The sequence below is a fragment of the Manacus candei genome, unplaced genomic scaffold (genome assembly GCF_025592945.1).
Source record: "Manacus candei isolate 608988 ecotype Guabito, Panama unplaced genomic scaffold, ASM2559294v1 h1tg000014l, whole genome shotgun sequence".
NCBI lineage: Eukaryota > Metazoa > Chordata > Aves > Passeriformes > Pipridae > Manacus > Manacus candei.
In genome coordinates this window covers 69759991-69787875 of record NW_026138062.1, presented here as the reverse complement: position 1 = coordinate 69787875, position 27885 = coordinate 69759991, and the positions used below count along the sequence as shown (strand labels likewise).

General features: G+C 41.3%; 1 protein-coding gene across 3 annotated transcripts; it reads right to left on the bottom strand.

Annotated features, from left to right (window-relative positions):
• Positions 1 to 733: 733 nt before the first annotated feature.
• On the bottom strand, positions 734 to 20429 carry CUNH21orf91 (chromosome unknown C21orf91 homolog). 3 transcript variants are annotated; one of them, XM_051779607.1, is made up of 5 exons: positions 20177 to 20245; positions 19659 to 19788; positions 6060 to 6575; positions 2804 to 2866; positions 734 to 1765 (listed from the first exon to the last, which is right to left on the bottom strand). In XM_051779607.1, exons 2-5 carry the CDS (start codon positions 19780 to 19782, stop codon positions 1605 to 1607), a joined length of 864 nt encoding a protein of 287 aa, XP_051635567.1. In that variant the 5' UTR covers positions 19783 to 19788; positions 20177 to 20245; the 3' UTR covers positions 734 to 1604. The 3 variants fall into 3 exon arrangements, with proteins under 3 accessions (XP_051635567.1, XP_051635569.1, XP_051635570.1); XM_051779609.1 differs by lacking the exon at positions 20177 to 20245 and adding an exon at positions 20143 to 20165; XM_051779610.1 differs by lacking the exons at positions 2804 to 2866; positions 20177 to 20245 and adding an exon at positions 20410 to 20429.
• Between the last annotated feature and the right edge of the window lie 7456 nt (positions 20430 to 27885).

Here is a 27885-nt window from a genome sequence, read left to right as displayed (position 1 = left end):
ATTTTTCTCACCTGACCCTGACCTTGGCACTGCCTCAGTAAGGTTCACAGACAGACTTGCACATGGACATGTGCAACATCTTCCAACAACTGGAATTAGGGATTTGCTAGTGCACATTACTCATAGACCCAACTGCATACACAAACAATGATGCTGCAGATTTTTTCCCCTCCTGAATCACAAAATACCCAGGCAAGTTCAAGTCCCTAACTCATGAACTTTTGGAGGGAGTTTGGAACAGCTCCAATAAAACAATAAAACCCTCCATAAAAACATAAATAGAAACAACCTGTTGTATGTTGCCCAGATATCACTATATATAGGGCAATCCATAAACCTACTCTGACCTTCTCAGCTTGATTTTAAAATCAGACCTACTCCTTCTTCATGCTAGTCACTCCTTCAGCTCAGCTATGTAAGTTACAACCTGTTTTCCCTTACGGAGCTAAAAGCATAAAGATTTTAACTTTTGTGTGTGTGTATATGTGTATTTTCCACCCTCCTCCCCTCCCCTTGACTTTTCCAGTGCAACTCAGACACGTTCAGTTACTCAAATGCAGCTCTGCACAATTTTTGGTAAAGAGTAAGATTTCCTGTCATAGCAGACTGATAGAAGTTAAAAAAAGTAGAGGCTGTTCTGTTTTATAATGTATCATTACTACTTGCATTTCAAAATTAAAACATTTTATCACAGTCTGATCCAACTTAATAAAGAAATCATAAGGCAGTGTAATATTACAAATTTATTGATTTTTGTCAAAGTAATTTTTCAGCATTGAAAATTTCACACATATAAAACAACTTCAATGCATTAAAACCAAAGTATGGGTTTTTTTTTTTAATTTAAAGGAAGTGCTGTGCTTTTTTTTTTAAAACATCTCATGAACCAAATTCTTCAGTTATAAAGCTGGTAAAAAATAAGTAATACACCACTAGAGTTTTTTTTAACACGTGAAATTCATCTCTTTGGGAAACAATACTTTTTAAAATTGTATCATGAAAGATACAGACCTGAAAAAGGATAAACAATCATACACAAGGCATAAACATTACACAGAGTAAGTCAGACATTTTATAAAGAGATCTGGAAAAGTACCTAAAATAGTGATATTTATTTAGTATAAAATTTCAATAATAAAATATTGCTCATAATAAATAAGAAAACATGAGTTTCATTAATACTGTTCTCCCCTTAAAGCTCTCTTAGATGTAACATGATCAGACCTGATCAAAACTCAAATTTTTATTTTTTCCTCTGTATGAAGGAGGCAGGTTTACAAGCTTCAGGTCATTCTTTGCTGGAAACAATTTTATTACGAACAAAACACAGAATTCATTTCAAGGCTCATGCGTAGTTATGGGAAAAAAAAATAATAATCCCCAAGTGTGAATAAACCTTATTACAGTGGATTTTAATACCTAAAATATTTGCCCTTTTTTGTTAAAAAACAAAGTGGAATAAGACTTCTCATGGATTATGAATGCAAAGAGAAGGCTGCCCAAGTCTGCTCAAAAGCTTCTAAATACCTGTGCAGCCGTACTTAATGGTTACCGAAGGTGGTAAGGGACAGTGGGCTCTGCAGGGGGATAGAAGCTACATCCCTTTATATGGGGACGTTGGATTTCATCCCCGCTCGGCCCATCTGCAGACACGGCAGCTTGGAGCAGTTCTTGAGCAGCTGCTCGATCGCGATGTGACGCACGTTGAGCTCAGAGGCCAGAGAGTCCTTCTCTTGGACTTGCTTCGTCAGCTCTTCGAACACATCTGCAAGAACATCATCATGTTAATGCACCTGGTCCCTCTACTGTCACAGAGGTAAGGAGTGACAGACAACACTAGGAAAGAGGCACAGACATTTTAGTGGGCTGATGAACAAGGACATTGCTTTTTCTGCTTCCAGCACAGCTTTGTATGGATTGGAAACCGAACAGGATCACTAGGTTCCAGTTTGAGGCAACCTCAGCCAAGGTGGATGAGTTTATAGCTCAAACCAAAGCTGACTCTGGCTGTATCAGCAATAGTGTGGCCAGCAGGACCAGGGCAATGAATGTCCCTCTGTACTCAGCACTGGTGAGGCTGCACCTCAAATCCTGTGTCCACTTTTGGGCCCTGCACTCCAAGAAAGACATTGAGGTGCTGGGGCATGTCCAGAGAAGGGCAACAGAGCTGGAGAGGATCTGGAGCTCCAAGTCCTATGAGGAGCAGCTGAGGGAGCTGTGGGTGTTTAGCCTGGAGAAAAGGAGGCTCAAGTGGGACCTTTTTTCTCTCTACAACCACCTGAAAGGAGGGTTTAGCCAGGTGAGAGTCAACCTCTTCTCCCAGGTAACAAGTGACAGGACAAGGGGAAACAACCTCATGTTACACGAGGGAAAGTTTAGACTGGATATTAAGAAACATTCCTCAATGGAAAGGTTGTCTAGCACTGGAACAGGCTGCCCAGGGCAGTGGTGGAGTCACCATCCCCAGACATATTTAAAAGACACAGATGTGGCACTGAGTGACACAGTTTAGTGGAGGACTTGGCAGTGCTGGGTTAATGGTTGGACTCGATGATCTTAAGGGTCTTTCCCAACTTTAATGATTCTGTGATTCCAGTCAAAATCTTAAAGAAAATACCATGCCAGTTTGCAACACCAAAGCAGGTTACAAACTAAAAGCACCTAGAGATCTCTATTTTTCACATTTCCACGTGAAACAAAGCTTAACTGATAGGAAAGCAAGCAGAATTTCTTTTTTTAAACCAGACTTTTTTTATTACAACGCATCACAAACTCAAACCAAAAAGTACTGAAAAATTCTCACCCTGGATTTGCTTGAGCAGTTTTTCATTAAGTTGCTTTAACTCTCCTGGAGTCATTGTAGTCACTGCAACAATAAAATCTGTTATTACAACTACCAGAGTCACATCAGCATTCCTAAGCAGCCTCCAAATTTCTCAGATTTTCTCCTATTGGCATCCTAATAATCATCAGATGTGTGGCAGTAAGTCAAGAGGCAACATTATTTATCTGTCATTTGTGGAAAGTCTGAAAATTCTCTTTTTAGTGTTGACATAGACAAGGATTTAATCCATAGGAAAGCCCCCTCTTCAATGTCAAAAAGGTGGCAATTCAAGCTCTCAGAAGAGTAGTGTCCACAATTGGACAGTACCAGAATTGCTTAACACATTTAAATGCTTCACCTTCCTCAGACCACAATACAGGATTTCCCCAGTGGAACCCCTGCAAACACATCTGTTTAACTGTGGGCAAGTGGACAATTCCAAGGTCACTCCTGCTATGCTTGCAAGCCTGCAGGAAGCAGCTCGCCGATAGAATTTTCAGCACATGGATATCTGTTTTAGTTGTCAAGTTTTGTGCTTTATGCACACAAGAATAACATATACAGTTTCCACTGAGTACCTCAGTGACAAATGAAGAAAAATCCTGGTTTGACATCAAAATAAAAATCATATAAAAACAGAGGTTTCCTTCTGTGCCCCTGGTGAGAACTAAAAGATCCTCTGCATCATTCAAAAGCTCTTCTGCATCTCAGGTTGTGTGCATTGATCATCCTCATAGAAAATACATACTAAGCCTCAAAGGAGGGAACTGTGAAAGTATTCTACACTGCCCTTGATCAACAGCAGCAAGCAGGGGAGCACTGGCCTATTTCCTAGAACTCCCTCAACCCTGCAGTGGTGGGCACACATGGTGCCACACCTGCTGCTGAGATGCCCTGGCAGCACAGTGGAAAGCAACAATCCTGAACACCACAGGGGTTTACAGGGCACTCAAACAGGCTTTAAGACCTTGTAATTTTAAAATACTGGTTTTATACTTCAGCTGAGCTGTTTCTGCTGCAGCTTAGCAAAGCTCTCACTGCGTACTTGAGAAAAACCTATACTGCAGCTTTTTTTTTCCCCAGAGATTTCCCAGTGCAAAAGGTTTCTATGTGGCAAATTTAAAGCTTAAAGTTCTGAAAAAGATGGGTTTTACCTACCCACAGGATTATTCGATTATCTTAAGCCTTCTTTTTCAAACTTTCTCACAGCTTGCAGCTGTAGGATGTTAACTTGCTGACAGTACTGCCAAACCAAAGAAGCTGGCAATAGAACAGCCTTGGTACTCAAGACATAATTCCAGCTCAGAGTGAAACAGATTCCCCTTTCCCCTCCATCAGCCAGGTACAGTGGTGCTCCTTCAGCTATCAATGCAACTGAAAAGTCCTTTCTCACATCTTACTACCCTTTCAACTCCATGAAAACCCTGACAGAATTTGCTATACTAATTGACAGCTAAAAATTTCACTGGTTTTTTCCCTCCTTTTTACACCCAGTAGTAGGATGTTACTTCCCATTTCTTCATTATTTTCATCAACACTTTATCAGCTAGCAGACAGGCTAGTTCACACATTTTATGTGTGTGTTTTGGGACACACACTGTTTCACGTCACATTATTCTGGCACATAAGGGAAAGGGAAAAGGAACAGAACACTGAATAATAAATAAAACTTTATTCTAGCCATAGCTTGGGCAAATCTAAGAAATACTGGCCAAGCTATTTACGGTTACATTAATCTTTTTTTTTTTTCCTAGTAGACAACTATGTCATTACAGTGGAAGTACTGCAGTAAGAAGGTACCTCATTCTGGCAGTATGACTAAGTTTTCCTTTAACATATAAATTTTATATAATCATAGAGTCTCCAAATGAACGTCTTTTGAAGGTAAAGTTCATTATGCAATCATAACAGAAGAAAAAAACCCTGTTATTGTGCTCAAAGCAGCTTTATATCCCCCATCCCGAAATGGAAAATCGGAGAGATAAATTCCAAGTCACTAACTTCAGTCAGACAACCCCATAAACCAGGTCAAGCTTTCATAATTCCTCTGTTAACTGCTGTCCTGATTTATGCAATCCCAATTTATGACTCCAGTGGACAGGTGGTCAAACAGCCCAGTGTATCTGCTTTGATTTATGGCTTTAAGGTTATTCATTCACTACAAATGCAACATGACACACCATACAGCAGTTAAGTAAGTTCCTTTTATAAAGAATGGGAAATGACTCAACTTTGCAAGGACAGATATGTCAGTTTGTTAAAAAGATGGGAGCCTAAAGAAGCTAATTCCAACTTTTTACAGTACCTGTTCTCATTCTGTCTTATGACATTCCAAATTCCATTATTATCTTGTTTTTCAACAGAATATTTTACTAGTGTTTCTGTTTTCATTCTCAGGTCTTTTGAAATTCAGAAACCCTCTCCAATTACTTTCCTCATCTACAAAAGTAAGAATGGATGCACTCCAGTTTAGGACCAAATACTGTTCTAAAATAAGGATGGTACCTGCAGATATGTGTAGGATTCTAGTCCTAACACATTTCATGCAGGCTGATTCCAGAAACACTAGAATATCCAAATTTTCCCATTTGGCTCATTTCTTCTAGTGATCTTCCTAACTAACAGGAAAACTTATTTTCTGTTATTTTAAATATCACCACAGTCATCAGAAGATTGCTCAGGTCTACTGCTACAGCCCTTAACAGGACATGGTGGCACGAGAACCTTCTCATTTTCTTGTGCTCAATAGATAGAAGAAAAAAAGATTCCAGTAAAATGCACAAGGAAAGTCTGCTACTATTAAGAATGCTTCACTTTTTATGTTGTTTCACAGGTTTGCTCTGCCACCTAATCTCTAATTTCCCTGTTGCTTAGGGCAGTTCTCTCTAAAATGTATCTCAGGGCACCACACATTTAATAAGAGAGAGATTTGTAGGAGCTGAGTAACCTCCACAGGCAGAGCTGTGCAACTCCCAGGAAAGACATACTGAAGTGACTTTTGTTTTTTTTTTTTTTTTTGCATAAATTAGACATGTCCTGCATGACAAGAAGAGCTAAGAGGGAAATTAAAACACCAACCAAACCCTCCACAGTATTCGCTTAGCCATATAGCCTTTTTCTTCACAGATTTTACCTCCTGGATTTCAGGATGAGAATCAATGCCCCGTGGGGACATTAAGTGGTCACAAAGAATGCCCTTGCTTGCCAGGCTGGGTGTAAATAGATAAATACTCACGTTCTTCCTTGCTGTATTGAGGATGCCTCCTACGAACACTGGCGAGTGAATCACCTTCAGCTTTTTCAGTTTTCTGGACTTGGTTGTGTTTAGACCACAAAACGCTGCTGCAGCAGAAGGTAGCACCGAGTCTGAAATCAGGGGATTCCCTTTGTTCCAGAAGAGTTTGTGAGCAGCTTGAGATGCCTCCAGATTTCCCATCTATCCATTTTGCAGAGTATCTAGGTACTGGGGAGTCAAACTGTGGCAGTAATTTTCTATCAGTCTGATGTCTGAAGCTAAAAAGCTGGTGTTGGGAGGTTTTTGAGCTTTCAGAATCAGAGTCTATATCCTTGTTTTGTGCATACTGTATGATCCAGTTAATCTTTTTGCTCAAGATATTTTTTACTTCTGCATATGGACTTTTAGAGAGCTTTGATCGTGGACAGTCCTGATTTGCTATTAAGTGGAATTTTTCAAAGCAGTCTCTGTGCCCCCTTAAAGATCTTGTATGCAGAAGATCCGACTTTGGTACTCCTGTAAAGACACAACAAAATACTGTGTACTCAGCTCACTTTTTAAAATCTTTACTCACAAGCAACCAAGAAAACAAAAACTTAAGTGATGCTTCCCTACTAACAGTCTTATCACTGAGGCAAACAAGGTTATCTCATAGTTTAAAATTTTTGAAGTTCCACTCAGTCTTGAGTCCCTGGCACACAAAGTGTTTTGCACACCATAATCTCCGGTGCAGGACTTCAGCATGTGCCTCTTGGGTGGTAACACAGATGAAGCAAACTGCTAACTCACATTGCATCACCCCTACCCACAAGTGTAGAAGCTGTAGAAGCAGAATAAACCCAACTGTGTATCAGCAAGTTCTACAGAATGATACTGAAGAGCATTTTGACAGCACTCATACAGGCTCCCATCCTCTATGCATAACGTTATGAGCCATCTGCTCAAATAATACTGCAGGGTGCAGGCTTGTCTCCATCCAAGTGGCCAAACATAATTCAGATTTCAGTTACAGTTTATTATTTTGCACTGGTACAAGCCTGCAGCCTGGCTAGAGAAGCAAGTTCTACTACTGTCGACACTTGCCAATGTTAAACTGTCCTCAAATTCATTTCATGTGTGCTGGTTTGGGCTGGGATAGAGTTAATTTTCATCACAGTCTAGTATGGGACTGTGCTTTGGATTTCTGCTGAAAATAATGTTTTCATTATTGCTGAGCAGGGCTTACACAGAGTCAAGGCCTTTTTTGCCTCTCACATCACCCTGAGTGGGATGGGGGTGCACAAGGAGTTGGGGAGGGACACAGCTGGGACAGCTGATCCCAACTGACCCAAGGGACAATCTACACCATATGGTGTCATGCTCAGCATATAAAGCAGGGGGAAGGAGGAGGAAGGGAGGACTGTTTGGAGTGATGGCATTTGTCTTCCCAAGTCACCGTCACGCGTGATGGGGCCCTGCTCTCCTGGGGATGGCTGAACACCTGCCTGCCCATGGGAAGCAGTGAATGAATTTCTATTTCTGCTTTGCTTGTGTGAGCAGCTTTTGTTTTCCCTATGAAACCGTCTTTACCTCAACCCACGACTTGAGATTCTCTCCCCCATCCCACCGGGGGGGAGGAAGTGAATGAGCAGCTGTGTGAGGCCGATTTGCTGGCTGGGGTTGAACCACATCATCTAAGATGGATGTTTATTCTCCTCTTTGCTTGTCCTCCTTCAAGGACTATTCAAATAGCTACAGCAGGTAACTTAAACCTCAAAGTAACTGATAATGATTGACACTTTTAAAAAGGAACACAATCTGTGAAGATGTACAGTTGGTGAGTGAACACAGATGGTATGAGAAATAACTATTTCAGAAAGTTAATAGTATCCCAGTACAAAATTACTTTCTGCAACTTCAGTGGATATTTATTTTTCTTCAGATTCACCTACACAGTAGATTCAGAATCCATGCCCAGAGTATTGAGCAGTTTGACATTTATCCCAATACCCAGTATGCTACTTGGGAGGTTCCCAATATAATGAAAACCAATTCTGTCAAAGAAGGATCTCATTGCAAATTACAATAATACACATGTGAACCACTGCTTGAAACTGTTCAATGCCAGAGTATTTAAACCAAAATATGATAATGTAATTTGATCGTTGAAATTAGGCAACATCAACTAAGCTGCAGCCATTTTACCTTTTAGCACATAAAAACTATTAAATTAAAAACCATGAAATGCAACAGGTAACAAAAGCTGATAACCGAGACACTAATGAGCAATTAACAGAAAGCTGCTTGTTACAATTCTTAGTTATATCTGACTTACCCTCTGAAATTCTCGAAGTACACTTTAAGCCTCTGATCCTAAATGACTAACAAATGACACACTGCCTTTTAAAGTTATCAAATGGCACAGAATCCCAAATTACTCTCAAAACTAAGCTACCAAGGTAAACATCTTAACACAAAACTAATGAAAACAAATCCAAGTACTTCATTTTGATCATTTCTCTGGTAACTGGTGCTTGAAGTTGGGGAGCTCAAACACTGGGATCAGCCATTATAAATTGCTGATTTTCCACTGCTTGGGCAGCTCTGAAACTCAAGTGCATTATTGTTCCGGTTGAGTTTCTAAGAGCATACACAGTTTATGGGGCAAAATGTCTAAAAGAGTGGAAAACGAAAGAGAACAGCAGTGAAATTTATTTTGTTCTTGGTAGCAGGGGAAAAAAGGTCATGAAAAAAGATGTTCCTTCAGTTCATGAGATAACTATTAGAAGAAAAAAACCCCATATATTAACCAGAGGCATCTTTTAAGGAGGAAGTTCTGAAGCAAAGTACAGAGACAGAGGATGCCTTCACCAGGCTCAGTCAAGATTCTCACTCTGTACCTCAAAATAGTCTTCAACCTCTTTCAGCAGACATTCACTAACTTTTCTCAAGCTCTGCATGATCTAGTGCCTACTTGCAATGCTATGTTCCCTCTCTATATTTACAGAGGCTTAAAAAACCCCAAATAAACATTTCTAGTGAAAACAAGGAAAGACAAGTAATTTGTTTTCATGACTTATCAGCACTATTTAAATAGAGTATGTCTGCTTAACCCAAGTAGCATGATGGAAACATTAAATCTTTAAGACATCAGGGGAGAGCAAACACTGCCAAGAGAAGTTATAAGGCAAATATATTCAGGACACTGCAAACCCTACAGATCCAGGGTGATTTGTTATTTGCTTTACCCAAGTGATTCTTCAACATTCTTCACTGCTGCTGCTGCTGCTCATAGTGTTTTCTTTTACTTACAGAAAAACATCAGATTGGCTGAAAAGCACATTTTGCACAAACTTTCTATTCAGTAATGCTCAGGAATCCACCCAAACATTTGACTGTAAGAAGAATGAATGAACCCAATGTCTTCTGATCACAGGACAGAGTAATCCTGCCTGAAGCAAGTATTTGAAGATTTGGGGAAGAAGAGGTAAGAGAACTGCAGACAGCACAGTTAGTAAATCACGGCCAAAGGCAGTTCTGCACAACCAGTTTCTAGTTCACAGATGCCAAGAGGTACCAACATCTTGGTCTGCTCTCGGGAAACCACCTTTCTCCCAACTCAAAAGTCAAACATACCCACCAAGTTTTTACTTCCTTATTTTCTCCTGCACCCCCTCCTTCCTTGAAACTAGGGAAAGGACCACTGCCCTGTTTCTATTAAAAACAGGAAAAAAAAATTAATTAAAAGTTTAATGAAGTGCTTCTAGAGCTGGTTCCAGAGGCCTAGGCTCTCACAGTCAGGAGCTCAGCCTGGAACACCTGAGGAAGCAGGTCAGGCCACACATCCATATGCACACAGCATTACTTCTGGGGCAATCACGAAAGAAACACCTGCACAACAAATGACAAAATACTGCAGTATCACTTAAACCCCAGAAATTCCTTTGAGGCTGCTTCATTATTTCAATGAGAACAAATGCTACATGTTCAATAGGACCAGAGGGTGAAACAACAAAAAACAGCCAACATACCATTTGTTACACAAAGAACAAGTGCAGAACGACTTTATGAAGCCCCATCTGAATTTTATGTCCAAGTCATAAGCTCAAGGTTACTCAAGTCTTTCCTTCTGACAAATTTATCTTTTAAGAGTTCTGAACATGGCTAACTTTCCCACTCTAGAGGCATGCTGCTCAAAGAAATCTATATTATCAGAACTTAGTAATACTGAGTGCCTGAGATTAGCAATTATTACAGAAGAAAAAGAACACGATACTTCAAGAGTCTAATCTTTGCATTTATATACCACATATTGGCCATAATGTCCCTATTTCTTAACACAGAGAAGGTTATTGCAAAACACTTCCAGTATACAAGAACACACACACAACCCTTCTGACCAGAATTTATGCCCTTCCCCTTCTCTTATTCCACCGAAAAAACCCCAGAAGGGTCTTATCTAAATACTCTTCAATACAGTAAGGAACTGAAAATGTGCAAAACCAAACCACTTTTGTAGAGAACTGTTAACAGATCTGCGTCATCTTTCACATAACTGGTTTGGATTTCTATTGTAACAAATACACAGAACCCCCCCCCCAAACCAACAGTCAATCTCTCTTTTGTCCTAAGGTGACAATTAGTGCTTTCCTACCCAGAGAACACAAATAACATCAGCCATAACGTTCTGGAAGAGCTGAGCATCAAGAGCAGCTGCTGTGCCAGCACAAACAGCAATCACGTACCAGTATTAAAGCAAGTAAGGGCAGGATCCTTCAAAACAAATCCTTCTGTTGTGGGCAATACCATCAGCTTTATGAGGCAGAAAAGATGCCCATTTCTTTTTGGTAAGATTTCATATTCCACTCAGATTACTTCATATCTTTCCCTTCATCACAACTGCAGAAAAAGCCTCCAGCTGGTAAAGTGGTGTGGATCAAGCGATGTATAAAGACCATGCAGTTTTAGAACACTCATTATTTTATTCAACACTATACACAGAGAGATGAATAAAGCACAGTAAGACTTCTGGTACAATACAAGAAGCAATACTATAATTTTGCTAAACAGCTACTGTCAGTTTCAGGCACTTTCAGAGGGTTTCAGTTCCATCTCAACATTCCTGTTTGACAATATCCACCTCAAACTTTCTTATTTTTTGTCTGGTTCTTCAAGTCCACAATCATACAAACAATAGCATTTCCCCCCCATATTTACATTTGCTCCTTGTCTTACTTTCCAAGAGCAGGATTGCAGACTATTATGTCCAAGTATGTCCTACCCTTCATACTTATTTTTTCAGAGAAGGAAAAAAAACCCCAACACTCAAAAAGCAACAAAAAGCCCACAACCGTCCACAGTAGAAAAGCTTAATCTACAGGGGAAAAAAAAAATCCAGCAAAATTCACTAACATCTAGAAGACCATATCTAACTAACCTAAGACAGCAAATGCTATTAGGAAACAATCTCATGCCAGATATCACTCCTCAAATGAACGAGATTCACAGGTTGATGCCAAACCTCCAGACAAATCATAAAACAATATAAGTGCTTACTATCCATTATTTCCTTCTGATTCTAGTAACCCATTTGTCCTAGATGAAATAAGAATATATCACTTCACTTATCAATATTTTTGTATGTTGACTTGTACAGAACAGCACTTCCTATTTAAGTACCTAATATTTAGAAAAAAAAAATAACAATTTCAATTTCTAAGCTTTGAAAGGTAGAAAGTCAACATGTGTCCTAATCCACTCCTGTGAAGCAATTTTGTAAATGAATGACCAGCAATCAGGCAATTTAGTACACATTTTTGTAAGTTCTAGTTATTCATAACTGTAAAGTAGCAGAGAGCAGGGAGAATATTTACCATATAACCAGCTGTGCAAAGACGTCTCAATAACTTCTACCCTGCTTTGAAGCATTTGTACTTGAAAGTAAATGAGTTTCCATCATAATAAAATTTTTTTGAGTTTTGGATTTTCTTTTTCTTGAGGGGAAGAAACCTACAAAGGCTTTCTTTCTGCCTATGCAACTGATTCACTAACAACCCTCTATAACTGTTCTTCACGATAAAGATATAGAGCTAAACTGAAATGTTTGCTCACATTTATATAAAACTGGTTAGAACAGTCATCTTATTTGGAGATTATAATAATAATCAAGTCCAATTCAAAAAGACTGTTCTTGAATACTAAGATTACTTCACATCCCTACACAAATGTTTCCATAGAAAAAATAAATCAGTGATCATTAGCGTGCTTGTTTATCTACAACACTGGGGTTTTTTTCATTTGTTTGCTATTCTCTTTTTAAAAAAAAAACCTTCTTATTTGGTCTTTCAGCTCCATCAGTTGGAAATAACATTAAAGAAGGCCTGCATTCCCTTCGTAGCAATTTCTAATGTAATGCTGGAAACTAATTGTTTTTGCAATGGTGAATAACCTTAGCTTGAGCAGCTGAAGTGGAAAAAAACCCCTGAATTTAAGATGGAGTGAACTAAAATTAAAAAGAACACTTCTAGACACATGAATAGTCAATTACAAGTTTGTACTACAATATTAATTAATTGCAGGCCCTTTAAAGAATTTACAAATACTTTATGGGTAAGATTTACACCTGACCATAGAGAAAGGAAAAGCAAAGCTGCCTTCTCAGTATAATGCTGGTGCCCACTATGCACACAGCTCCATAAATGTGTAAAGTACATGTGGTTAATAAGGACAGACAAAGGGGAGTGGCTGCACTTCATAACACAGCTTTGTACAGCACCAGCAACACGGGGGAAATTACCTGTTTAAGTCAGAACACTTAGAAAAGATACGCCTACAGTTTAGGCGTATCTCCTACTTGTGGAGACTTGCCCGTATAGCCAGTGAAGAAATGCTTCTCAGGCACAATTCTCCTCATCCTAAACAGTTAACTACAGAAAGATTTGTGACAGACACTGATGCTTTTTGCCTTTAATCCCATAAGTAGGGAAGAGCCCTTGTGAAGTGCTTGTCTGTGGCTGCCCGCTTTGAGCCCCAGCTTTCACTACATGTTGCGAAATGCTGCAGCTGCTGCTCCCCTCAGCTGTCCACCTCAGCGTCCCTCTGTAAACAGGGATGTTCAGCCAGCTCGTGGAACAGCTCCTGAACATCTGCTAGTGTCCACTAGAAACACAAAAATCAGATGAGCTCAAGTTTGGTTCACCTTGTGTGCGGGGCCAAGACGTGAAGCATTTCCCTGTCTGCTGCAGAAGACATTAAATGTTCACGTTTGTCTATCTTAAGCCACTGCTGCATATTAGTCTGCTCAGCAAGAGTGATGGAAGAGGGGGGTTCTTAGAAAAGCAGATTCCAAGACCTGTTCAAGATACATTAAACAAAAAGCAGCCCAAGATGACCTGAGACAGTAAGTCATCCACACATCTAAATGACAAGGAGTAGGGAAAACTGATACTCATCAGTTGTACAATTCTGCCAACATTGAAAAATAGCATCATTAGAGACATATCTCCAATACATCTGCTTGACAAGATTTAAAGCCAACTGCTATTTTTAAGTGTATATACACAATTTCATTTGAGAGTTAAATCTTATGACTTATTAGACTGGCTAGAAGGCAAATGCCAATGCCATTCATTAACTTCCAAAGCCAGACACCTTATAAAGACTAGATATTATCTCGTTCATAAATTAAAGTTCTCTCCTTGCTCTCACATGACAAAGCCAGTACATTTCATACATCAAGTGTGCACACAAATCTCCCACTTCATTTCTATCAGCTCATTTGTATTTTAGCACATAGCAAAGACATTCTATATAAGACAGAACAGAGAACCAGTTGGCCCTCTAAACGTGTTTTCAAAAATCATGTTCCTTATAAATTACTTTGCTATCTGAGAGTTTTCTTCCATATTAGAAAAAACAATACATTCTGATTACAGAACATGTTAAAGCTATCCCACACTTTGTAATAAAAATCAATTAAACTGACCTAGAAGAGAGTGTAATCGTGAGCCAGTATTTCTATATTCTGGATGATGCCAGGTAACTAACATAACTGCTCAATTATCTCATTTGCATGGACAAACCTCCCAGATTTACACATAAAAAAATGCAAAAATGTACTTTTAGAACTAGCCACACAGCTCCATATTACTCAGTGGTACTTGCACAGCACTTGAAAGACTAAGAATAGCATCTCCAACCATGTTTGGACTTGAATTCGTAGTTAAGAGCTTTACTGGAAACTGTAGCTAGCTTCACATGTCCATTCAAGTTTGTAGAAATGAGTCATATCCCTGGGCTGCAAACACTACCTTGAAACAAGTTCTCATCTGTCTAGTCTAAAGGACAACGCTGGAATTTTTCATGTTTTATTGCCAGGATAATCTACTTTACTGGTTATCATTTAATTAACACTGAAAAAATAAGGCTGTGTAATATTCTGGAACAGAAATGAAAATAGCATTTTCCAATTCTTTCAACTACACCTTGCAATCCATGTTATTTCAGTGAGATATTCTTCTGTAGGGTGTAAAGAGGAAAAAAGTGAAATTTGAGTGTTTACAGCTCTTAACAATTAAGCTCCCCCCTCCTAACCTTTTCTTTTTTTTCAGATGAACACAGAGAACACAGAATGAGGATATTACACAAGATTTTATATATCTCAAAAAAAAAAAAAGCCATGTCATAAGACAGATTTGTTTATAACATCTCTGGCTCAGCCTGGAGACTGGGATGCAACTGGGATGCAACCAGGCTGAATTTGCCTCAAATGCTGAGTCTATCAGAACTTTAAAGGACCATGGAAATGTGACTGTCTCAACATAAACCAGGGGAATAGACGCCCAGTACTAACACTACATGTTATATTACAAGACCTGTGAGAGGAACTGTCATTTGCTATTCAGCTGTTTAACTCTAAACAGAGATGGAAGCAAGCCAGTTTGCCTGTCAGCCAGCATTCCCCAAGATGTTATTGTAGTTAGCAGCACCAGATAAGCAAAAGAGCGAAAACCAGCTCAAACAATCATGTTTTCCACTTCTGTTACAGTCTGTCTCTGTTACAGCCCTCGAATGTGAGGAAACTCGGATTTTTAAGTAATTCTGGATTAAGAAATACCAGTATAAACCCAGTTTAGACAGACACATTATGACAGAAACCTGAACACCTCTAAGCAGCACCACGGGCAGCACAACTGCTGCCTCTGTGTGCGCCGTGAGACACAGGACAGACAGTCACGTAGAATCACGGAATGGTTTGGGTTGGAAGGGACCTTAAAGACCAACCCCCTTGGAAAACTGGAGTTTCATAGCAGCTTGTAGGGGCACCATATTGAGGCAGAGGATTTTGCTTTGTTGATATATCCATTTACAGACAGTTCTTATACATACACACGCATATTTTTTGAGTGTCCATGTATTCCCCCCCTACTCTCCAGATACAACTGCAGACCTGTTTTTAGTATTCTGTCTCTACCAGAGTTCAGTTAATAATTTTCTCATATTCTAATGAAATTAAAATGAAGAACTTTGTCCCACCTAACACACAACACATGATTTCCTGGCTTATGCAAACTAGTTACAAATGAATTCAAAACATTTCCTGTTTCAATCCACTGATTACTACTGTATTACTACACCTACTTGTAAAAACAAACAATACAGAATCTCTGGTGTTCACTTCACCTGCACAAGACAAGCAAAAGCCAACCTCAAACTCCAGCAGATCCACACCACCAGGATATTCTAAGCCCCCTCTGGAAATTTAAAGAAACCAGAATCAGCTCCACTTCTCAAAATGTTTAGAATTTCACATGTAAGTACTTTGCATATTTTAAACTTTAAGAAGCACATTCGTATTCTGCTGTGTTAAATCACCTGACAATGATCCTCCAGACACAAAAGCTACTTTGGCAATAGAAGTATTTATGTGTGGCTTAGTCCACTTGGCTTCCCTGAGCATGAATCCTCAAATTCAGTGAGCTGGATAAGCCAGTGCAACAGGTTAAAAATACTGTCCTTTCCAGAGAAAACACTTCCCCCACCTCTTTTAGACTGAAAATCAGCACTCCTGAACTCTCCTGAGAATGTTGCTCTTTCCTTGTTCAAGGAAGGTTGATGACATATAAAAGAGGAAAGTTTAAATCTGCATCTTGGCTTTACTTATTCCTTATGCCCACATTCCTTTTTCTTCTCCCTTTGCTACCACTCTTTCTGTCAGCTTTAGAGAAACAGATCCTATAATCCTTATACATCCCTCCTGAATAAATTCTGGGACAGACACCACAGCTTATCTCCAATTTGCTCTCAAACCAGCAGTTTCTGTGAATTACGTCAACTTAGTAGGAAGTATAATCACAGGTTAGGCTAAGCTATCATTTTAATTCAGTAAAAGACTAAAAATCTAATACTAAAAAACTCATGTTGAAGACCTGATATCTGATAAAAAATATAAAGGTTTTATTACACAGTAACTGACTTCCTCATTCAGAAACTCAGCAGTTACTCAGTTAAGACAGACCACAGATTAGGCTTCCTGTACAGCAGTATTCTCTATAAAGGACTAGAAGAGCAACTTGATTTTTTCCCCCCCAATTATATACCATTACAAAGCTAATAAACATAATAAAGGTTACAAACGAACACCCCAATGTCAGGAAGGTAAAGGCTGAGCCACGTCACAACACTAACACAGGAAGAAGTCTGTTGAGTCATTATTACAGATAGGGATGGTCTCCAAGTCACTCACTTCTAATTACTCCCCTTACTGACCCAAGACAATCAACAACATCACCACTGAGACACAAGCAAACCTGCACAGCTGTTGAACCCACGGATGCCAGAAGACACAAAGACCCACCAGCACTAAACGACACTGTAATTAAGTGCAGCTAAGTAAATAACATTTTTGTTGTGTTTTTTCACATAAATTTGTCAAAGACCGCTTCAGAGGGGGTTCAGCCCTGGGCTGGATCAGTTCTAAGCACATGGATTTGCTGTATCCAGCTTTAAGCAATCAGATGCTGACATGAAGGGAAACAGAACTGTTCTCATCACTTTTGCTAGAGCACTAGAATATGATGCCCTTCTAAAAAAGGAAATTGGGAAACCTTTATACGCAGACTCATGAATCAGAATTATTTAGGTTGGAGAAGACCTTTAGGATCACTGAGTCCAACTGGAAACCTAACACTGCCTAAGCCCACTGCTTGCCCTTGCATTACACACCTCTAGTGCTCCCTCCTATCCTGACCCACCTCCTAGTGCTGACTGCATGGTCAGGGAAGATGGAAGAGGTGCTATACATCCCCATTAAATCAGACAGCACTTAACACATGGAAGTTAACAGGGTGCTGCAAACAGTGGGAGTGCTCAAGCATCCTGCAAGATGCTGAGCTGTGACTAATAGCCTGCCTGCTCTGCTATTTCCTGCTTCTCCGAGGGAGCAGTTCCACATGGACCTCCACACCAAAAATGAGCAAGCCTGTCCTAGCTGCTGCACGAATATCTTTTTAGAATAGCCTATTTCGCTTCCTGAATTACTTAACTATATATGTACAGGTTTTAATTGCTTAGATTTTTAAATATGATGTTAAATAAAAAGGCAAGCTATTAGTGACAATGACATTTGTAAGTGTGGGATAACACATCTACAGAGCTGATGCAACATACAGCTGATTCTGTTCAACGGGAGCTATGTTATAATACATCTGAACTTCATTAAAACACAAGCAGGAGGTCACTATGAAAACATCCAGCACAGCATTCTGCATTAGTGAATTATCCATCTCATGCTGTACCCAGGGCTGTTAGTTAAAATGCCAAAAGACTGTTAGTTTAGATGTATCAAAATCAGCCTTTGTCACAAGAAAACACAGGAATGCAGAGATATGTCAAAAGTAGGAAAATGTGACCGTAGGTATGGTAAAGAGTGGGCTCATGCAGTAGTTCAGCTAAAAAGTCTTATAATGATTCTTCATAAAGTCACTGACACAGTCTCTGTCACCTTTAAGCCTCCTGTTCCTATAAGCAGTGACAGTACATCTTTTTAAAGTGGCACACAGGAGACAGATTATCAGAAATTGAGATATTTTGATGTTACAATGATCAAAAATACATATACTTTTCTTTCACTAAGCAAAATAAAAGATTAGGAATATAGTGGTCCAGGGGAGTAATTTCAGGGGAGCTTTCATCAACATTCTGTTCAAGTAGTGTCCTTTCAAAATTAACTGAAAATGTAGAAGATTATGTAAAGTAGTCTGCTGCACAGATTAATTCTTTCCTATTTCAAGGCTATTTAAAGGCGAAAAAAAAGAGCTGTTCCCCCTAAAACACATGATAATTTTGTAAAGTCACAGTCATAATAAGTAACTTCAACAAATCCACAGCTTATCTCAAACAACAGAGCACAGGAACCATCCAGCAATTTTTTTAATGTGTTCTGTTTTATCTCTTTCAGCACTTTTCAAAGCTTCAGAATGTAGTGGAAGTACCTAATTCTCATTGTGTCAATATGTTTTTAAAGCCTACAGAGAGAAACATCTTCACTCCATACTGAGCACTCTAAACCTAACATTTTAAAGCAGTAAGAAAACTCAGACTGACAGGTTGTGTTAGGTTAGGACAGCTGCTCTTGAGTTTTCACAGAAAGTGCAAATACACAAGCATGTCTCTTCTAAACAAAACCAGAAAGCATTGCAATTATTACTGAAGTACCAAAGTATTGTTCAGATTAAAATACACTGCCTCTTCTAGCAACAAAAATCTATTGTCATCAAGAAATGGGACTAATCACATGATACTGTTGAGATCTTCATATTCAATTGCCCCACACCCACATAAATCACTTTAGGTAGTCACATCCACATACAATTGGCAAAGATCACTCTATGTAACTGGAACCAATTACTTTGTTGCCCCAACATAAATCCTTATTTGATTTAAAAAAAGGGAAATAGGTAATCTACTGTTCATTCATGCATGAAGAGCAACAAAACGGGTAAATTCTTTAGCAAAACAAGGTTTCAAATTCTAAAAATACTAATCTAAAAGCAAAATGGTTTTATGATTAGTCTTTTAAAACACAGACAAAATTCCTACTTTACAATTTGCAGACTTGAAGAAGCTTTGACAATGAATCCAGTTCTATCATATTACACATATTATTACACATCTTACGAAAGCGAAAGGAAATAATACTCTGAGTACTTCTAATGAAAGTGAAACACTGATCTGCTTCCAAACTATTATGCTTTAAAATTTGCAGCTTAAGCTAGTTTTATAGGTAGACACCCTCTAACCACTGAACAACCCCCCTGAATAAAGGTCGGAAATTTAACATCTGAGATCTAATACCAGATGATGACACTAACACCAGGGCATTTCAGAGGCTCTGGGAAGGGGTGCTCATCTCCACATCAGGAGGAGCAGGTGCCAGAGAGCCGGCAGGGCACCCACCTTTAGAGGAGACGAGCGAGAAAACAAACTAGTTTGGCCAGCAGGAAAACTTTCTACAGGTACGCGTTTTCAGAGCTAAGACTCGACGAGAGCTTTCCTTTGAGCTCCGCCGGCGCTCAGCCCCGCGCCCGGGAATGGCACGGGGGACCCCCTTTAACTCCTCACCTTCGATGTTGAGTTCGAAGCAGACGTGGCAGAAGGAGAGCGTCTCCTTCTCGGTGCCCAGCTTGCACACACTGCACACGTTGTCATCGTCCAGGTCGATGCTCACGAACTGCTCCTCGTTCATAGTGCCCTGCGGAGGGGGCGGCAAGGGACGGCATCGTTATCCCGGGAGCTCCCCCCGGGGATCAGCCCCCGCCGGACCCCCCCGGGCGGAGCGAGGGCGGGAGCGTCCCGGGAAAGTTTTCCCTTCGGAGAAACTGAGGCCAGGCCGCACAGCACGGACCGAGACTTCTCCCCCCCTTCCCCCGGGGACTGCCCCGTCCCATCCCGTCCCGTCCCGCTCCCACGCAGTTCCACCATCAGCTCCACCATCGCTGCCCACTCCGTCCCTCCCTCCCGCGGCGCGGACGCCCCGTCACCGCCAGCCCCACAGCAGCCCTGGCTGTACCCTATCCCCTGTCCCGGGCCCTACCCCCCATCCTACCCCTCTCCCGACCCCCGGCTCCGTGCCCGCTCACCGCCCCCGCCCCGGCCGCGCTCCGCTTTGTCCGCCCGCGCCGCCGCCGCCGCCGCCGCTCCGGGCGCCGGGCACCGCCCGCCGCTTCCGGCCGCCACCACGGCCCCGGCGGCGCGGGGGGGGCCTCGCAGGTCCCGCGGCCGCGCCCCGCAGCCCCTTGGCGGCCGAGATCGCCCCGAAGCGGGCGGAGCAGGCGGCGAGGCGGAAGCAGCGAGGGGATCTGGCTTTGCTTACCCTCCGGGCGGGCACAACAGCACAAGGCGGCCGCGCTCCCCCTGCCCGCAGCACTTGGGCTCTCCCGCGTGGGCGGGGCGTGTGCGAGGGGAAGGTGGGCGGGCGGGCGCTGTCGCGGCGCTGCTCCTGTCGCGACAGTGGTTGTCTGCTGCGGGTTCCCCAGCGTATATGTACACTTAATTAGCTGGTCGTGTATAAGGCAGACGATCCCCGAGATCCCGATTGGTTAGGTTTTGTTCGGAGTGCCAAAAAAAACCCCAAAACGAAACAGCGCAGAGTGACGGAATATCGATTCCATTCGCGAATGGAAAGCCAAACCCAGCCAGGTCTCTGCTTGCGCCTCGCAGATAAAGCCACAGCTGGTCACAGAATCACAGAGTGGGTCTGGCTGGAACGAACCACAGTGGGTCACCTGTCCATCCTCCCTGCTCCAGCAGGGTCGTCCCAGAGCACACAGCACAGGGTTGTGTCCAGAGGGTTCTGGAAAATTTCCAGTGAGGGAGACTCCACACCCTATCTGGGCAATCGGTTCCAGTGCATAGTGACTGCACAGTAAAGTTCTTCCTCGTGTTTAGGTGGAACTTCCTGTGTATCAGTTTCTGCCCGTTGCCTTTTGTCCTGTTGGTTGGCACCACTGGGAAGAGACCGATTGTATCGTCTGGAGAATTTCTACAACTGACGGAAATTACGTGCAGCACATTCCAACATGTCAAAGTGGCGTTATTTATGGGAGACCTAAGTAATCTTCCAGAACCTCCTTGGTCAAAACGTGCCTCTGCTGTTTTGATTGTTTCTTTCGTTGTGTTTTCTTGGGGTGTTTTCTTGAATTTTGTCAAAAAGAAAAGGATGGAATGCCATCCAGAGGGACCTGGACAAGCTTGAGAAGTGGGACCATGGGAATCTCATGAGGTTTAAAAAGATCAAGTGCAAGGTGCTGCATCTGGGTCGGAGCAACCCAGGTACCAATCCAGGTGGGGGGGAGGGTGAACAGACTGAGAGCAGCTCTGCTGAGAAGGACTTGGGGGTGTTGGTGGGTGAGAGGCTGGACATGACCCAGCCATGTGCACTGGGAGCCCAGAAACCCCCCGTGTCCTGGGCTGCACCCAAAGCAGTGTGGGCAGCAGGGGAAGGAGGGGATTCTGCCCCTCTGCTCTGCTCTGCTGAGACCCCACCTGCAGTGCTGCCTCCAGCTCTGGGGTCCCCAGCACAGGAAGGACATGGACCTGTTGGAGCGAGTCCAGAGGAGGCCACCAAGATGATCAGAGGGGTGGAGCATCTTTGCTATGAGGAAAGGCTGAGAGAATTGGGATTGTTCAGCCTGGAAAAGAGAAGGCTTTGTGGTAACTTAATTGCAGCCTTCCAGTACCTGAAGGGAGCCTACAGAAAAGGTAGAGAGAAACTATTTACAAGAGCGTGTAGTGACAGGACAGGGGAAAATGGCTTCAAACTGACAGAGAGTAGATTTAGATTAGATCTTAGGAGGAAATTCTTTACTGTGACAGTGGTGAGGCACTGGAACAGGTTTCCCAGAGAAGCTGTGGATACCCCATCCCTGGCAGTGTTCAAGGTCAGGTTGGATGGAGCTCTGAGCAACCTGGTCTAGTGGAAGGTATCCCTGTCCATGGCAGGGGAGTTGGAATGAGATGATCTTTGAGATCCCCTCCAACCCAAACCATTCAACAATTCTAAGAAAAAAGAAATCCCAGACTGTACTAGAGAGCCATCCTTCACAGCTCTTCGGTAGTGAGTCGACTTTAGATTTGCTTCTGTTGGGGATGATGGAGTGTATTTAATCCCAGAGCTCCTTGAAATCTTCCTCAAACTGTTTCTACCACAGGGTGAGAATGGGATTTGTCAGAGGGGTTGCATGTCCTTGTCCCCTCATCATCTGCTCTTTTGATATATATGTAGGGTAGCAAAAGAGCAGCACCTTGACTTCATTGCAGATGCAGTATTAAAACAGAAAAAGAGATGTCAGCCTGGGGTGGAAGATTTAAAAACAGAAAGGAGAGACTGGACAAATGATGGTAGGGATTTATAAAATCTATAATTATTGAAGTATTTTCCCCTCCAGAATCTGATTTCTATTGAGTCTCAAGAGCCTATTGCCAAAGTGCAGCAGCAGATGCTGTGAAATCCAAGGGCAAAAAAGTCGTGAATCTTGTTAATAAATTACATGTGGGAGACAGTATGGCTCTCTGTAACTGAGCTTCTTTTCTTGTCAAATATTGCTCTAAAATATAGAAGTCATTGCAGTGAAAATAGTGAAAGAGAACTAACATCTCAGGCTCAAATTTATGAAAAATCCTGGCAAATACTGAGATAAAGATTTTAGAATCTTAACTGCTGCCTATGGTGTAGTTTATATTTAGACATACATAGACATTTCCTCCCAAGGCCCTTGGTTCATCAGTGCATGTTATTCTAGCTAACAGTTTACTTACACTGGAAAATTATTTTAGTAGCAAACAAATCTGTGTTTCTTTTTCCCTACTGAGTTTGCATTTTTTTTTTATAGGGAGGCTTTGGCAGTGGTCGTGTTTCAGTAATTCACACTGCTTCACCTTCCCCCAGCTGCTTGATCATGTTCCCACGCTGTTTTTTCTGTGTTTCAGTGTTTGTTAGGTGACACAAGGGACTGGATCACTGTTTTAAAGAAAGAGTGTTAATTCTACCTCAGATCAATTCACACTACTTCACACTGCAGCCCTATAGGCACTGGTGGGAAGGCAAGTGAAGGGGTAATGCATAGAGGAAAAATGAGTACTCTGGACCCTGTATCATAAAATCATGGCTGGAGCTTTATCAGGATCTTCACTCCAAATACCTAAATGTTAGAAATGAAAGCTTGTGGGAGTGTTTTATGGGCATACTTAATTCCAGTTTCCTGAGGAAAACATTTAGGGGTTCTAAAGGTAAAAGGCATTTTTTACTGACAAATACAGTGTTAAACAGGAGTGCAGGGAGAGGTGGGGTTTCTTGGGCATTTTCAAAAATACTGCAGTGGAGATCCCCAGTGGAGATCACAAACAGTATTGACGCTGCTGAAATCTGTGTAGGTTTTCATGCATGTGTTAAAGGAAACCCAGGAAATGAGAGAAGTTTGTAAAAATTTTGAATTTGAAACTCAGTCTAGATGAAGTAGGTCTGCCACCATGAAAACGTCTAAAAGGTAACATTGAAGCCTGGTTTCTTTCTCTTCCCTCTCTACTCTCTTCCTCTTTCTCTCTCCTGGGCTTGGGGATATTTTTCCCCTTGGTAGGTCAGATGACTGGGGCTTTTCTTGGCAGTCTGGCAGATCTTCATGTTCCTCTGTCTGCAGCCAATAAATACGTGTATTTTCTTCAACTCTTCTGTGTTTTTTTTTTTTTTTGTATTATGATGGTTTCTTTCCTAGTTTCTTTTACTTGTTGCTGTCTTTCTTTTTTAAACAGATTTTTTGCTCCTGCATTCTCTAACCTTTCCTGGTTTATTTTGTCTTTCATCCCTGAAATACAGGTATAGACAGGAATAATGTGCTGTATCCCCTATCCTATACCCCCTCCTCTTACTCTCTTCTTACTCTCCGAGTTGTCTTTCAGCTTCACTCAGTAGGCAGCATTTGCTATAATGTACTGTTTGAAATCTTTATTGAGTAGTCTTAGTGCCCTTAGCATGTGGTGTAAAACCTAATTGAAAAGAAGTAGTTCCACTTCCTCTCTCCCTGCCATTTCCTTTCTGTTGGATCTGGTGATCCTGTCGCTGCTGCAAGGTGAAATGAGTCACTGAGGTGATACAAAAGAAAAGAAAACAAAATTAAAAAGAAAAATCGAAACTTTTCTTAGTCAGCTTGTTGAAATGTCTGTATGTTCAGCTACATCATTGTTAGATTTGGTGCCAGGGTTTTTGGGGTGGGAGTGACCTTCCAGCAGTCTGAAATTGCATCAAACTTCACGTACCCACCAGTTTTATCTCTTGCTCCTAGTCCTGTTCCTTTATCCAGTCCCTTTGCTGTATCTTCCCTCCAGGCTCTGATCCAATGATTCTCTTTTTGGCAGCAATGCCAACTGGAGTATTCCCTGCTTCTATCCATTTTCCACCTTGCTTTTTAAATTTATTTTTGTTGGACTATGTGCTGAAAAGTAACCAGCATCAGTCAGATTTCTGTCCAGTTCACTGCACGATTGCCCACATCTTCAAGAGAGCACTGTCAAAAATCAGTTTAAGCCAACTGCATGAATACATGGGTAAAGACAGCCCTAGTCTTTCCTCTCCTGCCTTCTTCTGTTTTTCTCTTCTTCCTCTTGTGACTGTTTTTCTCCTGTCCCTGTCCTGTATGTCCCTCCTGTTGTACCATATGAAACCACACAGTTTCTCCACTGCACCTTTCTGAGCAGTCCTGTCTGTGCTGTGGCACACCACCAGACTTTAGCTCTTCTACCTTCTTTTTCTTCTCACACTCACTGAATTGTATGCCTTCATTAAACTGAGATCTTCTTCTGTGGAAGTTTAGTTTTGTTCATTTATCAGTGACAGGAGGTGTAGGGCTGTTCCTCACACTCAGTAAACTCAGCACCAGAGTTGAACAGACACTGCTAAGGAAAATTCTAAAAGCTAACCACTGGTCTAATTCACAGATGTAATTTCAGTAAAGCAGCTAGAAAAGGATGGGTTACTCATTGTTTTTTGGCTTCATGATTGGCCCCTGAAATTAAATACTGAGCTAGTGTGAAAAAATATTCTTTGCAAAGTCATGTCGTGTATTTTTTCAGGTTAGAAAAACAAATCTAATAGGCCACAAAATGAAGGAAGCTGAGCCAACCTAAAATTACTCCTGAATCACAGCATACAAGGGTGGAGCATCAACAATTTGTGTCTTATAAACAAAGGCTTATAGCAGGTTGCTGGCTACAGTGGATCAGAGACGTGATAGATCAGAATGTGGGTGTTCAAACAAGTCATGAATGGGAGACAGAGGAAGGCAGTGACTTCTCTGCCTTCATATTCTGGTGAAAGACTTTCTAGTAAGTGGTTTATCCTGATTTTCTATTCAGAAGAATGCACACAAGATTTCCTAATCCAAAACACACACAAGATTTCTTAATCCTACCAAGATCTCATTGATTAATTGTAATGATGAAATAACACTTAATTTCTAAGCAGTGTTTATGCATTCCTTTTTCATCCATAGATTTAAATATTCTTTACAATGCCTCTTGCTCCTTTAATGATCAACAATGCTCTTTAAAGCTCTTTACACTTCTTCTTTCAAGGCTAACAGAATGCGTTGTCTGCTGCCACAACCTTGTTTCTGGCACAGCCTCATTTTCTTTCTTGATCATCACAGCAAACTACAAAGTTGTGGATGCCTACGTGTCACACAAAGTGCTGTCCCAAGCTGAACATGCCTTCCTCCTGCCCAAATTTTAGCCCTCCTAATCCACTTAATCTCCCTTGACTTCTTCGTGTCGTCTGACAGTGCAAGTCATTCCATCATTTCCAAAATCAGGATTTCACACTGGCTTTTGTGTTTTGTCCAACATGCCTTCTAATTCTTGGCTATATTTCTTAAAGCAGCTGATTCTTGTTAATCAGCTTTTACTCAGGATCTGTAATAAGTCCCCCAAAGTCTTCATAGCTGTGAGCCCTGTCTCTAGTTCTCTTATCCATGTACTTGGCGTTGACTCATATCTTATTCTGGTGATTCACAACTCTCCATCTCTATTACTGGCCTGTCTTTTAACACCCAGTTAAAATCAGTACCTTTTCCCCACCTCCCTGAGGGCAGCTACCACAGCTTATACTTGGCACAGCCCATTCAGGTCCTGTTTTTTTCTGTCACAATCCTCTCTTTCTCCCTTTTTTTCCTGTAAATGCCGCACTGCCCCTCCAGTCATTTAGGTCTTTAAATTGAATACTTCTTGCAGTCTGTCTGGAGTTATATATGAAGAATGTGCCTATAGTATCTTGTTTCTTCCTACATGTCAATGGAGAAATCCAGCCTCGTTGCCTGTGTCAGCGCCCCTGTCACTTCACACCTCAGCTACTACCAACTTCTCTCTTCGTCTCCTGCGACTTCCATGGCGTTCTCCGAAAGCTCATTTAGAGCTGCACTGTGAGGATTATCTTCCTTGCTGACACAATGTCTATGCCTCCCTTCTGGCTTTCCGGTTCATCAGCATGAAAGGCAAACTCATTGTCCTCTTCAAAGGTTCTGATCAATTGGCTCTGCACTGACTCAGCTTTATTGTCGCGTTGGGCACCAGCCCCCATGTACTCTGTCGGTAACACTGGTCTTCACTGTCTCATTAGTGTATTTCTCACACAATCACCTTTGGCCTTTTTACAAAGGGCCTCCTCCTTTGCTGGAAGTTCCTCACAAACTTTAAAAGAATTAGTTTGTGCTGTTAACCTGCTGCGCTGTTAAGACTTATTTCTGCATTGTTGCCTGGAGCTGTTGCTCAGAGCTGAACATGTAAAGTGCAGTCATTGTGCTCTGTACCCTCCATTCTCTTCACCAACACTGTTTATCCAGTTGTTCTACTCCTTGTATTTTTGCAGCTTAAAAGCTCCAGTCTTCCTTTTATTATACAAATACTTATGGAGTTGTTAACAACCCTTATGGCTGCCAAACTGTATTCTTCTGTAAACCATCTCAAGGAGCTTGCAGTCTCATGTTGCTTGAGTAAAAGTTTTGTGAAAATTTTGGCCAATTGGTATATAATATTACGTGAGAAATTTTGGGAAGAGCTGCAGCGCTGCTGGCTCCTCAAATGTGAGGGCCATTGAGTGCCACAGAAAGTCCTGATTTTTGATAAGGAGAATCTTTGTGATAATATGTTGTAACAACATCAACACAGCATTATGAAACCTGCAGCATTATGAAAGTTCTATGATCTTTATTGGCTTTCTACATGTTGAAATATCAACTTGAATAGTACACAATGAGGTAGTTACCTGTCTGAGAGAGCAGAGAGATACACATCACTATCTACTTTATAGATTAAGGTGTACTTCTGAAGTACGTTGGTGTTTCAATATCTTAGCAAATGCTCTATACTTACCTAGAGAACCAATAGCATCAGTTGTGCTATCAGAATACAGAGTACACTGTTCTATTACTACAGTCTTCTGTAGCAGCAAATGCAAGGACAGCAGCATCCTCATACTACTGTCTTCCCAATTTTTTTAATTCTAAACTGTTCTTTAACACAGAAGGGGGCTGATCCATTAAGTGGTCCCTTTCCCCATTCATTACCTAGAGTAAAAATTCAATAGATTAAAAAAAAAAAAGTAAAAATCAACTGCCTGTGTAAAATTACACAAGCTAAAATCCTTTAGTGAAGTTTGTCAAAAATGAGTATCACCTTCTCCTTTGAATGACATTGTTTGAATGATGTCTTCTCTACCCTACTCTGTATTTGAATGACAATAATTCTCCAAGTGGTAGGAGTCCTCTGTGATGGTAATGCTTGCCTCAAGAAACACATACCCGCT

Coding starts and splice junctions, on each gene's coding strand:
- CUNH21orf91 (XM_051779607.1), bottom strand. CDS start 19,782: ATGAACGAGGAGCAGTTCGTGAGCATCGACCTGGACGATGACAACGTG. Junction 6,576..19,658: donor CTTCGAACTCAACATCGAAG/GTGAGGAGTTAA, acceptor GTGTCTTTACAG/GAGTACCAAAGTCGGATCTT. Junction 1,766..2,803: donor ACTGCTCAAGCAAATCCAGG/GTGAGAATTTTT, acceptor ATGTTCTTGCAG/ATGTGTTCGAAGAGCTGACG.